Source organism: Artemia sp. Qi Xiang Cuo, chromosome 13 (assembly GCF_049724085.1).
Source record: "Artemia sp. Qi Xiang Cuo chromosome 13, ASM4972408v1, whole genome shotgun sequence".
Lineage (NCBI taxonomy): Eukaryota > Metazoa > Arthropoda > Branchiopoda > Anostraca > Artemiidae > Artemia > Artemia sp. Qi Xiang Cuo.
This window is the reverse complement of record NC_142806.1, coordinates 30,375,840-30,389,007: the sequence shown is the minus strand read 5'-3', so window position 1 is coordinate 30,389,007 and position 13,168 is coordinate 30,375,840. Positions and strand designations below refer to the sequence as shown.

The 13,168-nt window shown below is 34.9% G+C and overlaps 2 protein-coding genes across 2 annotated transcripts; both read left to right on the top strand.

Annotated features, from left to right (window-relative positions):
- The first annotated feature begins 359 nt into the window (after positions 1-359).
- LOC148945177 (aldehyde dehydrogenase family 16 member A1-like) lies at positions 360-7,400 on the top strand. The gene is made up of 2 exons (XM_089099249.1): positions 360-510; positions 6,454-7,400. Exon 2 carries the CDS (start codon positions 6,464-6,466, stop codon positions 7,394-7,396), a length of 933 nt encoding a protein of 310 aa, XP_088955375.1. The 5' UTR covers positions 360-510; positions 6,454-6,463; the 3' UTR covers positions 7,397-7,400.
- A 38-nt stretch (positions 7,401-7,438) lies between these two features.
- Positions 7,439-10,833, top strand: LOC148945176 (aldehyde dehydrogenase family 16 member A1-like). The gene is made up of 2 exons (XM_089099246.1): positions 7,439-8,489; positions 9,999-10,833. The coding sequence occupies exons 1-2, from the start codon at positions 7,439-7,441 to the stop codon at positions 10,196-10,198; spliced, it is 1,251 nt and encodes a 416-aa protein (XP_088955372.1). The 3' UTR covers positions 10,199-10,833.
- Positions 10,834-13,168: the final 2,335 nt, after the last annotated feature.

Sequence of the window (13,168 nt, the reverse complement as noted above, 5' to 3'; positions counted from 1 at the left end):
CGGCATAAGTTCATGAAAATTTCATCAGGTTGATGAAATAGCAAAAAATGATAGTGGTTCAGTTCCCCTGTCCCCTCTTTGCAGGTATTGTAATATGAATAATTAAACAATTGACCACTGCCTATTTGAATGTAATATGCTGACGTCTGCACAACATACCTTGCTTTGTAAACTGTTAAATTGCTTCAAACACCACACAATATCACTATCAGCCAAGAGCCTAGCCAACTATACCTGCACACAGAGCATAGAAATCGAAATCTATCATCTTATATTTGAACTCCTTGAGTTGAAAGATCTACTGAAAGATATCTGAAAACATCTAATAAATAAGAGGCAATCAAGCCAGTAGCTCTGTAGCCCACAGAGTGAAGCAAGTGGAAAAGGGCTAAATACTATCACTGAAAAGCCCGCCTGCTATGAAATAGAAGAAGAAGAAGTTGAAATCTTGGGGGAATTAAAGCTGTATATCACCACTTATAAAACACACAAGCAGATTAAAACACCAATGTGAGTAACTGTAATATAACACTTTAGGGTCTATTAAGTAGGAAAATAACACACTAGATTTTGAAAACTGTCTTTGACACTCAATTTGAGGCAATAATCCACAATTCAAATTTCACAGTGTCACATGGGTTTGTTCTCTTCCTGAATATAGTAATCACTGCCATCACAATTCCATTTATCCTCATCCCCACTGAGGGGATCCAATTTAACCATACGCTGAATAAAAAAGCTAGCTGATTTTGATCTTTATTTTTTTTTAAATTGTCTTTATTTGGCATTATGATCTAACTTTTGCCAAGAAATATTGATCAGAACTTCAGAATTTATTTTTCATAATTTATTGATCAAAACTTCAGAATTTATGATTTTTTTTTATTTTGCTATTTCTTAAGAGTGTCAATAGTTCATGGATGAGATTGAAGTAAAAATGAAGCAAATTAACCATTGCTTTTATTCAACAAAACTGACAAAACATTACCAGAGCTACACTCTGCTTTCAAGCAACAAAATTGAATTTAAAATTATGGAAAATGAACAGTTTCCACACTGAATGGTTTACTATAATTTTTTATGGAAGCAATTAAAAAAATATATACATAAAGACCTTACTTTAAACAGAGATACTGGGAATATTTTTTAAACTCTATTTATGATAATCTGACAAAATAGATCTAACTCACATTCCTTTTTTTTTAAGACAATAGTCTAGCATTGCCTGTAGCAAAGGGCCTAAACACTTCAATGTTTTTTTTTTTTTGTTTTTTTTTTAGAACTACTTCATATGGAATGAACAGTCACATAAACCTTAGAGAGGGCTTATCTAATAGAAATTGAAAGTTTTAGTGTTCTTTTTTTAAGATTCAAAATGATTGGAGGACAACCAGACCTCCTCCCATGCTCTTTTTAGCTATCATCCCCCAAAATACATCCAATCAAAATTTTGAGATAGCCATTTTGTTCAAAAGGATCTAAAGGATAAATAAATATGCCTCTGAGGATGAAATGTCCCTTCACAGCCCCTGGGGTAAGGGCCGTAAGTTTTACAGGTTGTCCTGTGTTTACATATAGGGTTCATTTTTAGGAAATATGGGTACATTTGATCCTACTACTGCTGACAAATCACCACAGCATCAAGCCACCTCAGGCCAATACAGCTATGCACACTCCTCTATCCCAATCTATTTGAAGCCTCTCTCTTTACACCCTCCCTGGAAGTTCTTATTTCCTTGAAATCTTTGTTTATGACATCCTCCCACCCCAACTGTAGACAACCTGCTTTCCATTTAGCCCTAGACAGTTGGCCAAAATGGACAATCGTTGGCAATCTATCATCCTTCACGTGCAGAACATGCCCTAACCATCTTAACATTTCTCTCATTATAGCCTTAGAAAGCAGGATTGAACCACAATTTTTGTACATTCTACTGTTTGAAATCCAGTCAGTCAGCTGGGTACCCAGAACAATCTGTAGGCAATTTCTTTGGAAAATATCTAGCAAATTTTCATCTATTCTTTGGAGCACCCATGCTTCTGAGCCATATTTAACTACTGTCATCACTGTAGCTTCCAAAATTCTAATCCTGGTTTGCAGACTTATCTTTCTATTCTTCCAAACTTTTTTTTAGCTATGAAAAAACTCCCTAAGCCTTGGCTGTCCTACTTTTAACATCTTCACTGCTCCCACTATATTTACTAATAATGCTACCAAGGTAAGTGAAGCTGTCCACCTGATCAATCTCTTTGTTACCCAACATCACCTTTTCATCTTCACTTATTCCTAGCCTTAGTGACTTAGTCTTCTTAATTATTAATTTTTAAATGTATTCTTGCACCCTGAACTCACAAAACCTCTAAAAGTTCAGTCATTTTGCTCAAACTTTTAATGTAGGATGCTTAAATCATCAGCATAATCCTTGTCCAGGATAGCTTTTCCTCCCCATTTGATCCCATAGTCTCCCATTACCTTTCCTGTGCTCCTTGAGACAAAGTTCATCAAAATGATCCATATAAAGGGGGATAGAACACAACCCTGCTTAACTCCTCATTTAATACAAAACCAGCTGCAAACCTCATTTCCTACCTTAACTGCAGCAGTGTTATACTTCCACATAGCACTAATCACTTTAATGTATTTGTCTGGTATACCATGCAAGGATAAGATCTTTGCTAAGGCTTTTCTATCAACAGAATCAAATGCTTGCTCATAATCTATAAAACTGAGGACCAAAAGTGCTTGGTAACTCAGGCACTTCTCAATTATTGCAAGTTGCTCCTTGTTTACATATAGGATATATTATTGGGAAAGGAAAGAATGTTTGATCCTGGTGGTTCTGAAAAGGCTAAGAGTATTTGGGTAATGCTGAGAGGTATGTTGAACTAAATCAAATACACTATGTGCATCCAGGTTATGAAAGGGTGTATCTATAATTTTTCTGGAATGGCTGAGAGAATCATTTTGAAACTTTCAGGGTATGTTAAGGAAGATGTTAAAAATCGATTTGAGGGCAACCAGCCCCTGTCTTCCTTGCCCTTTTAAGATGCCCCCCCCCCTCCTCAACACAGATCAAAATTTTTGAGGTAAACATTTTGTTCAGAGTAGTCAAAGGGTCCAATAACTGTGCCTCCATTGATGACATGACCCCCACAGCCCCCAGGGCAAGCATTGTAATTAATGCAATTTGCCTATTGTTTATATTTAAGATTTATTACTAGAAAAATAGGGGAATGTTTTTAAATCTGGACAGGTTGGTCCAAAAAGGCTACAGTATTAAGGAGTAACTTCAGGGAATTTTGAACTACATCAAAAGACACTATATGCATTCAGGTTATCAAAAGGGCATATCTGTAATATCTTAGGAACAGCTAAGGGTTTTACTTGAAACTTTCAGGGATACTACTGCAACTGCCACTTTGATGATGACTATGACTAAATGCAACTGCAATTACTTGTGACTGCAACAATTTGCAACTACTACTCTAAATACTAGTGATTGAAATGATGACTACTTGCAACTATGACTACTTGTAACTGTGAATGTTATTACTTTTGACTACAACTACTTTTGGCTGCAACTGTTGGTACTTGCACCTGTAACTAAATAAGATTTGCTACTGTGAATGTTATTACTTTTGACTATTATTACTTGTGGCTGCAACTGCGGGTACATGCAACTGTAACTAAATAAGACTAGACCCCGGCGCCACGCCGATGAGGGAAGATCGGCGGTGGCGGGGCCAAAACAGCGCAACGCCGGTAAGATGTCGGCGGCGCGCCGCCGGCGCGATCAATGTTGACCGCAAACATTAATGTTTTCATCAGTCTTTCTCAAATCACAGCTTAAATTTACATCATTCGAGCCTATTCATGAGTTCAAAAATTCACAAGTTGCTGGCTGGAATCTGTCTTCTTCGTTCTTCATCAAGAGAAGTTAAAATGTGGTAGAAATAAAATAGCTGTGGTATTTCAGAAACCTTGCATAATACGATTAGTTGGAGTATCTCTTAGCTATGCATTCTTCGCATAACTAAGTTTCAAAATTAGTAGTTTTTTTCATCGAGCATTACTGCATACAAAACTTCAAATACCGTATCACAAAATTCGTCATTTATCTGGGTAAAAGCTTTGAATATAACTTTGAAGCTTTAATTTTTTCATAATGCCCTTTGCCTATATCTGTTTTGTCACCTTTAAAACAATTGAAATGGGCAAATTAGATATTGATTGTTTTTGTTTGCTCTTTTAGATTCCTAAAAAGCCTTCTTGTATTAAAAACTGGTTTTTAATAACAATTTTAAAAAAATGCATTTAAAGTTTTTTTGGCTTCTTTATAGAATATATGTCATGTAGGCTAAGGCTGAACTGCTGTTTTTTTTTTATTGCTTTTGGCTGCTCTTTTGGACATTATTCATTTTTTCTTTTGGGGATTCAATCCAAATTATAAACTCATAAATACCTAATATCAGTCAAATTATAAACTGCATCTAAAAGGAGTAAATTTATCAAATTGAAAAATACATGATGATTACAATGAAACAATGAAACACTTAATGGTTTATTTGGTATGAAGAAAAATGAAGTGCCAGCTATTTTCTTAGGTAAAAAATGAAAAGCTCATCCGTTTTAAATGTAAAATAAAGAAAAATGTAATACTATGAGTATGAAATGAGTGTAGAAATGTTCATATTTTAGTTAAAAGTTTGTAACATTTAACAGAAACCTTCTTATAAAAGAAACATGCTTTGTTACAAGGCTTTCTTTCATCTCAACCTTATCTATTATCAGTAGGTTTCGTTTTAATTTTTAAATTTGTGCAGACTCCATTCCTTGATTTAAAGATGTCTAGGTAAAAGCGCAGACACAAGTACTATTGTCTTATGGTCAATTGAATATAGTAAAACTGCTCCAATTTGGGCAGTGATCCTGTTTCTAGAAAGAAGAATTGCACCAAAGTAAGTAAACAATGATATCATGCATACTATGATCTTTTGACTGTATAAAAAAAAGACTGTTAAACCCTTTTTTAGTTGGCTACTAAAAAAAAGTATAACTGATTAGACTGCAAGAAAAAAGGTACATAGACCTATAAACCAAGTTGTTAATGAGAGCTATAGTTTAGGTTAATCTAATATAGTTGTTTCATTATAGTTTTATTCGTTATAATTGCCAAGAATACATCTCAGGTCTACCTCCCTCCCTGTGTACAGCCTTGGGCATATGGTAAAGAGGTTTAAAAACTTGATAATCTGACCAGATTCTATATACTGTACCTGCACACAGAAGTTTACATAAGTCCAGTTCTTTGTAGAGGAGATGAGGTTGAGATTTATCTTGGAACTATTTTTGTAACAATATATGAACTGTCTATAGATAAGATAATCTTTCAGATAAATCTCAGCCCACCCTCGCCTCCTCCTCGTAAGCCTGATCCAAAGGATACTTTAGGAAAATATAAAATAATTACCTAAACACTGATGATAAGTGTTTCTGATGAGTGATGAGAACGCTTGATTTAAGGTTCAACACAAATGATTTTTTTTTTCATTATTGATTTGTTTTCCTTAACTTGCCGACTTGTACTTTTGTCAGATATGTTTTTGTATTTTTTCACATAGATTTGCTGAATTTGTGTGTCATTTCTTTTACTGCTTCTGAATGTTCAATTGATTCTAAATTTTATCAGTGCATACACTTCTGATGACAGTGCAATAACACAATATCAAAATTACCCCTCTTGTTTACTCCTCTTGCATAAATAAAGCAACAAAATTGTTGATTGGGCACAGCAAAAAGTATAAAACAAACAGTATTATAAAAGACTCGATTGTGCAGCAGTTAGCACACATGCCTGTGGCCATGGTAACTTAGGCTCGAATCTCAAATAATATAAACTTTTGACTAAAGTCTAAAGATTTTTCAGATAAAGAGAAGACTAAAAAGTCAAAAATAATAAATTTATGTACATACAGAAAATATAAACTTGTTTTCAAAATGGATTAAAAAGTGGATTTTTTTTTCTCGAGAATATATGAATATAAGTGAAAACTAGGGACGCAAAACGGATTTGCCTTTACATAATTTTATCTTTTTAACTCATTTTCCTCGCCTCACCAATTTTTTCATTTATGCATCTATAACTTGGATCAACTTTATATCAATATTATGCAATCCGGCGTGCACCCCTCGTTTTTACTTGCACTCATAGATTCTCGAGAAAAATAAATTCTACTTTTTAGTCCAATCTAGAAACGAGGTTTTTAAAAATTATATTTATTACTATGTCATTAATATAGAAAAAAAGGACTCATTAAAGTAATAAAAACGAAGACTAGTCTTGAATAATAAGTAAAAAATCGAAAAACTTTTTTTTTTAGAAAGGAACACTGTGACCATTTTTATTGTGTGCACCTTTGTATACTGTTTCAATAGCCTGGTTTATTTTTCAGAATTCATCCAATGGTGAATCAAGATTTGCTTCAGGCTTTGAGCTGTCTTGACTTAGAGAGTGAAGAGATGTGCAATAAATTAGTTGATTCTTGGTGTGACAGTAAGGGCCATAGCGTTTCTTCATATATCAACGGTGTTTTTATCAGCGATTATGTTAAAACCGTTCCTGTAGTTGATCCTAGCACATCAAAGAAAATAGCAGATGTCAAAATCTGTGATGAAGAGACTATTATTCCAGCCTTAAATGTATCATCTGATGCCCCTTCAGCTTGGAATACTGATGGATTTGTTAGGAGTCGGATTTTGAGAAAATTAGCAGACCAGGTTGAAAAGGACAAGAAACTGGTATCATTATTACAAGCTATGGTAGTCGGTGGAAACATAAAGCATATTGAAGAATTTGACATTCCAAATGCAATTTGTACTATTAATTTTTTTTCAGACATTTGTCTTACAATTGACTCAAAATTCCCAAATTGGAGTCCTATAGGTCCAGTTGAAATCATTCTTCCAGATTTTTGCTCATTAGCTTCAATGTTAATGCAACTTATTCCTGTTATAGCTGCTGGAAACAAGGTGCTTGTACAAGGAAGTAGTTTTACTGCTCTACAATTGACTTGGCTTTGCCAGGCTTTTCAATCCATAGAGTTGCCAAAAGGGGTGTTCAATGTAATGTATAGGGATACTGACAGTGCGACTCCTAACCTGATGTCTGTCAAACCTGGCAATGACTTTAGAGGAATCAGCTATCGTGGAAGTCTTCTTCACTCCAGAGAGCTGAGAATGTGTGCTAGTAGACAAGGCTTGGCTTTGCATATAGGCTGTAAAGGAAATAACCCAGTGATCGTTTTTGAATCAGCTGACCTTGATTCAGCTTGTGAAGCAGTTATTCAAAGCATGTCAAGTGTGGAATTTTCTCACAGTCGTTTGTTGGTTCAATAATCCATATTGAAACAGCTCACAGACAAATTAAAAGAGAGGGCAATGAAAGTTAAAGTGGGCAATGCTCTTGACCGTAATGCAGATCTTGGTCCACTTCCATCTCATGACTATGCAAAAAAAATACAGAGAGTCGTTGACTTTGCACATACTGAAGGAGGTGACGTCTTTATAACAAGTGAGCCTAGAGAAAACTTTGTATATCCAGTGATTATTTCAAATATTCAAACAGCCTCTGATGTATATCAAGAAGCTGCTGATGGGCCTGTTGTTACAATAACTCCGTTTCGCACTGTAAAAGAAGCTGTAGCGATGGCCAACAACAGCTTATATGGTTCTGCAGCATTTATATTTGTCGAAAATTTTGCTCAATCCTTAGAAGTTTCTCAGATGTTGAACTTCCAATTTGTATGCATTAATATGTGTGGATATTTCAACCCCGCTTGTATTGGTACTGGATTTGAGCAAAGTGGAAACTGGGGTAGATCTGGTGCAGATTCGTTATTACCTTTTATGCAAAGTGAATATCTCCAAATGGAAAAAGCAGACCCTTACATACATTTACCAGTTACAGTCAAAGTTGACCTCAGCAAATCAGTAACTGCAGCTTCTGCAGCTCAGAAAGCATGGATGAAATTAAGCATGATGGATAGAAATCTAAAGCTTTATAAGATGATACAGACCATTGAATCACAGCAAGAGGTTATTGTTGCAGAGTATGCTAAGATTACACAAATCGACAGTTTGAAAGCTAAACAAGAACTTGATTTATCTATTAAAAGACTATATTATTGGATTGTTACTGCCAATCAGCTAGAAGAAAGAGTGCAATTTCCATCTAATGGTGAACTCACTATTGCTATAGAAGAACCCTTAGGTGTGATAGCTGTTATTCTTCCAGACTTAAATCAACTGGCTGCTTTATGCACGCTAGTAGGATGTGCAGTAAGCTGTGGCAATTCCGTCATTATCCCCTGTTGTCCGAATGTTCCGTTTGCGGTTGTTGACGCATTTTCTACTTTACCAATTTTCAAAACCTTGTCTGGAGAAAAGGAAAAGCTTGCAGCAGAGCTTAGTGGTTCAGAAGATCTTCAAGGTGAGTGTTAAACTTGTTTTGAGAGTTTTGCTTCTCTAAAATTTGCTTTTCATTACGGAGGAAAAAGCTAAGTCGCAGAAAGTTTGAAATTAGAAAAGGGTAAAAAGTTTTGACTGGAACTTACTTATAGAAAACATCAAGGCTAAAGAATAAATAGTCAGCCTTGATGAGAGGACGAAAAGTATGAAACTTAAATTTGCTGAAACTGATGTTTTTCACCTAGGTTAGGCATGAGATTAAGCCTACAAGTTTGTTCCTTTTTTTCTTTTTTCTTTTTTTAGGAAATGGTCTTTTAAAAATGTTTACTTTTTGATTAGAAAATCTAGATATTAGGAAGGTGTGAATACTCCCCCAAAATATATACAGGTACAGATATGAATTGATTTCTCTAAATTTTGGATGGGGTGGGTAATTTGTCTGAGCAATGAAAAACAGGTAAATTATACAAATTTATCAAAATTAAAAGACAAAAATCAAATCACATAAAACAAGACTCAGGAAATGAAGTTGTTTCAAAATGGCCTTTTCTGTACTGAAACAACACATTTCAGTTTTGTGCAATTTTTAGTTTTTTTTTTTTTTTTTTTTTTTTTTTTTTTTTTTTTATTATTATGAAAAAGACTGGATTGGCAAAAAGCTCTAACTAGTGTTGATGTGTCTGATTATCTTTTCGCATAAGATGGTCAAATTTTTTTGCCACCTATCTGGCTGGGGCGGAACGAAATTGTGCTTTTCATCGCCCATTTGGGAAGAAGCGAAACGCAGGATGTCTTCAAATTCGATAGGAAGAGGTCATAATAAAAAATCGAATAATAAAAGATTATTGACTTTGAGCTGATTGGGGTGACAGAGAAGTTTGTGCAGCTGTGATGGCATCAGGTAATATGATGATAAACTGAGTTATTAATAGCAGTAGTAGTATTAAAAAAGAATCCTGAATCACATTTTTTATTCTGGGAATAACTGAATCCATGGAAATCAATTTGTAGCTCATCGAATAAAGATTTGTTTTCACAAAAACAAAAAAAATACTACTGTATCCAAATTTTTGTAAAATTATATAGGCTAGAGAAACCCAAGATAATAGATTTATGTGGGTTAGAATGTATGGAGATCGTTTCTATCTAAGGAATTTATATTATTAAGGTCGTACCGTTCCAGTCACAGAAAACTGGCAAGGAGACGAGAGCAATGATGCAAAAAAAAAATGTAATAAGTATCAAAGCCGTAATCTCTAATCAAAGAATCGGAAAAAATACAGCATGGAGATCCTGTAAAATAGCGTTATTTGGTGTCTAGTATCCAAATATATTTGGTTGTGAATAACTCCTGTGAGAAGTACTGATATAGAAACAAGTTTTGTTCTATTTTTGCTGATTAGTATGTCATGCCGAATTCCTTTTGAATACGATATTAAGTTTTTGGTGTTTTATCAATATGTTCATCTTTATAATTCATAATATTTCTATAATCAATATGCTATGTTGCAATTATTTTTTTCTTTTTCAGCAATTTGGTATTTCGGATCGGCTGAGGGCGCAAAAATGGTAAAATTCAGGTCAACAGTTGATATGAAGCATGTCTGGACCAATCCTGAAAAGGCACATTGCTGGGTAGAGGACAGGAGAATTCAGGAAAATGATTTTCTCATTCATGCTCTGCGCAAAAAGAACATTTGTTTCCCGATTGGTGGCATTTTCGCTAATTAGCAGATATTAAGTTTTAATAATTTTTTTTTCTGCGCCCTTTTAGCTCCTGCTACATTGGACTAGCGATATTATGGTGAGGTAACAATGGCTGAACGTATAATACAGTTTAAGAGTAGACGCATAGGGACTGCAATATGATTGAAGCAATTATAAGTTTTTTCTATGGTACAATTTAAGAGAATGCAAAACTCATATGATTTAAATTAAGTTATTCTCATCTATTTTCCTACTAGTTAGACTCTTGTATATGTAATTCCTTTGTTTCATAGCTATTTTCTGAGACAAATTTGGGAAGAAAAAATATAGCTAATGTGTAACTCTTCCGGAAGCCAGGTTGATTAACTGCTCTTTTTGAAGTTTGCTTGAGATTTTGGCTTTGCTTAGTATGAATCTTCTTCACTAGTTTTCTTTCTTCTTATAGCTAATTGATTTGGAAAGCCATGGGTTTTTATATCAACTCTCTTACTTCTGTTTAACATAATTGTAATAGTCGAAGTATTTTTGAAGGCCTTATTTGTTTAAATTTTTCTCTTCTTCAAATATTTACCAAACGCCAACATCCCGGTGCCTAAGTTTATTGTTTTATAAATTTTATGACTTATTTCGTCATTAAAGCTTATTATTGCCCTTGAGAATATTTGATAATCGCTCTTGAATTTCCTTAATTGCTTTGTTTACTTCTTTAGCATACTATGTTGACTTTTCTGAAGTGATGGTTACTTCATATAATTTTGGTTTAGTTTCATCTTTTTTCAGTTAGTTTGGCAAATCAAGGAGTCATAATTCTTCATGTCCTTGGGACTATCTCTGGAATTATCTCTCAACTTGGGATATTTTAGAATGGACTGAATAGTTAACACGTACTGCCCAGGCAGTATGTATTGGCATTCGGTATGATTCCTCCTTATTTAGTCTTAATGGCAAAACTGGCATTGAGTTTGCTGAAGCGTAAAAATTACCTTCTTATCAGTGACGAAATTAGACATTGGCTTTTGATCTCTGGGTATCGTGTTGTTTTGTTCTCCAGTAAGTACTAATAATCATAAAACAAAAAAATTTGTATTATTTGTTGTAGTATATTTAAGTATGGGCTAGTTGCTGCTTCGCATCACTGTGTGTTATTTTACTAGGCAAAGAACCTGTCGGACTACAGACATAAAACAAGAAAAAGGTGTGGCGAACTGTGTTTTTTGACGACCAGAGAAAATTATTGAGCCTCTTCCCTCAAAAATCGTATTGTATGTCTCATTTGAAACTAAATACAATTCACATTAAGTTTATACCGAGCACTCTGGGCTTCAACAGAGACTCCAACTACCTAATAATAATTACAATTCAAATTAGTAAAAGTAAATAAAACCGACCAAAAATAAAAACTATTAACTCGAGAAAGAACGAAGGAAAGGGAGAACTAATTAGGATTTATAGGATACAAGACGATGTTGCAAGATCTACCCATGAAAGAATGACTATCACCCTGGTCTCAGTGCTGAAGATGGTACACTGCTGGGAGAATTGTCAGCATGGAAAATACCTCTTTTAGACACAACGCAAGGTCTTTTAATCCCATGTTTGTCTAGTTTCATAATGATATTACTCTGCTAGTCTTTAAATATTCCACTAAAAGGTGTGACAGCTTTGTTTTGATTTCCACCAATAATGTTAAAAACTACAAGACAATAAATAATATGACTTGGTAATGCATACAATGCCCTACATCTTCTCGGCAGCAAAATATGTTTGAATACATTATTTTACACATACAATTACTAAGTAGCCAAATTTTCAAAGTTATTAATCTAACAACTTATATATAAATAATGACCCATAAATAGGTCACTTACTAAAATCGATACACATGGGTAAGGTCTCTAGGGCAGAGATTGTAAAAAACCGCACTCTGGGATGGGTTTGTCTGTGCATCAAAAAAGATAAATTTTTAAGCCCAGGAACCCAAATTTTTCTGCAGCCTAGCTAAATCAGAAGCAGCGCTGTTGCGCTGCCTAAGTAAATATGCCTGTAGTGTGCAATGTGTTTTTTTTTTCTGGCTACCTCGTACGGAAGGGGTGTTCGTAGAAACTTTGGAGGGGGGGGGGCTCATTCAATTGGGAATTGTCATTTCTGGTGTCCTATTAGGTTTCGAAAGTGATTGTGGGGAAGCCAGAATCTCTCCATTAAACTTCAATATGATATAAACTTCAAATAGGTGTCAATATTTCGTCTTGGTTGTCTAATCTGTTAGGAGCTCTTATGAATTGTTCACTTGGCCAAGATTCCCAGAGTCTCCCAAGTGTATTCTCTGGAAACGACTAAAGCACCTGAGTAAATGAAAAGACGCTATGTGCTGATGAGTGTAAAATTATTTGGAATGTATCTGGAATGGCTTATGCATCGAGTTAAATCTTTAAAGGAGTGTCGAAGGGAGAGGGTCAAGTAGATCTCAAACTTGGGGGAGGGGAGAGGTAGATCGAATGATATTATGTGTATCCAGGTCATTAAAATAGCATATCTATAGTATTTGTGGAACGGCTGGGGGAATGAAGTCGAAACTTTCAGATAATATTGAGGAGACTAAAGGGAAAGGCGAGACAAGGAGACTTCAGATTTTTTTTTATGGGAAGGGTGGTGAAAATTTTAAATGATTTTATCTCTGATTCACCAAAACGCCTTTGCACTATAAGCTCCAATGGACACGGGCGTAGGGAAGGGGGGCAGGGGAGGGCAGCTGCCCCCCGCCCCCCTAGAACTTCAAATTTACGATAGATATTAGCGAGAACTTTTCGCATGTTGGAATTTTGTGTTGGATGTTACCTGGTAGATGGTTAAAAAAGCTGGAAATAAACAGAAATTTTCAAATATCGTTTGCGATAACAACATTTACGTTTCGATCTTCAATATTGATTTTCGGTCCAATATATAGATAGGAGACTGGTCCACGATCGGCCGATTTTGACTTGTTTAATCCTCCAT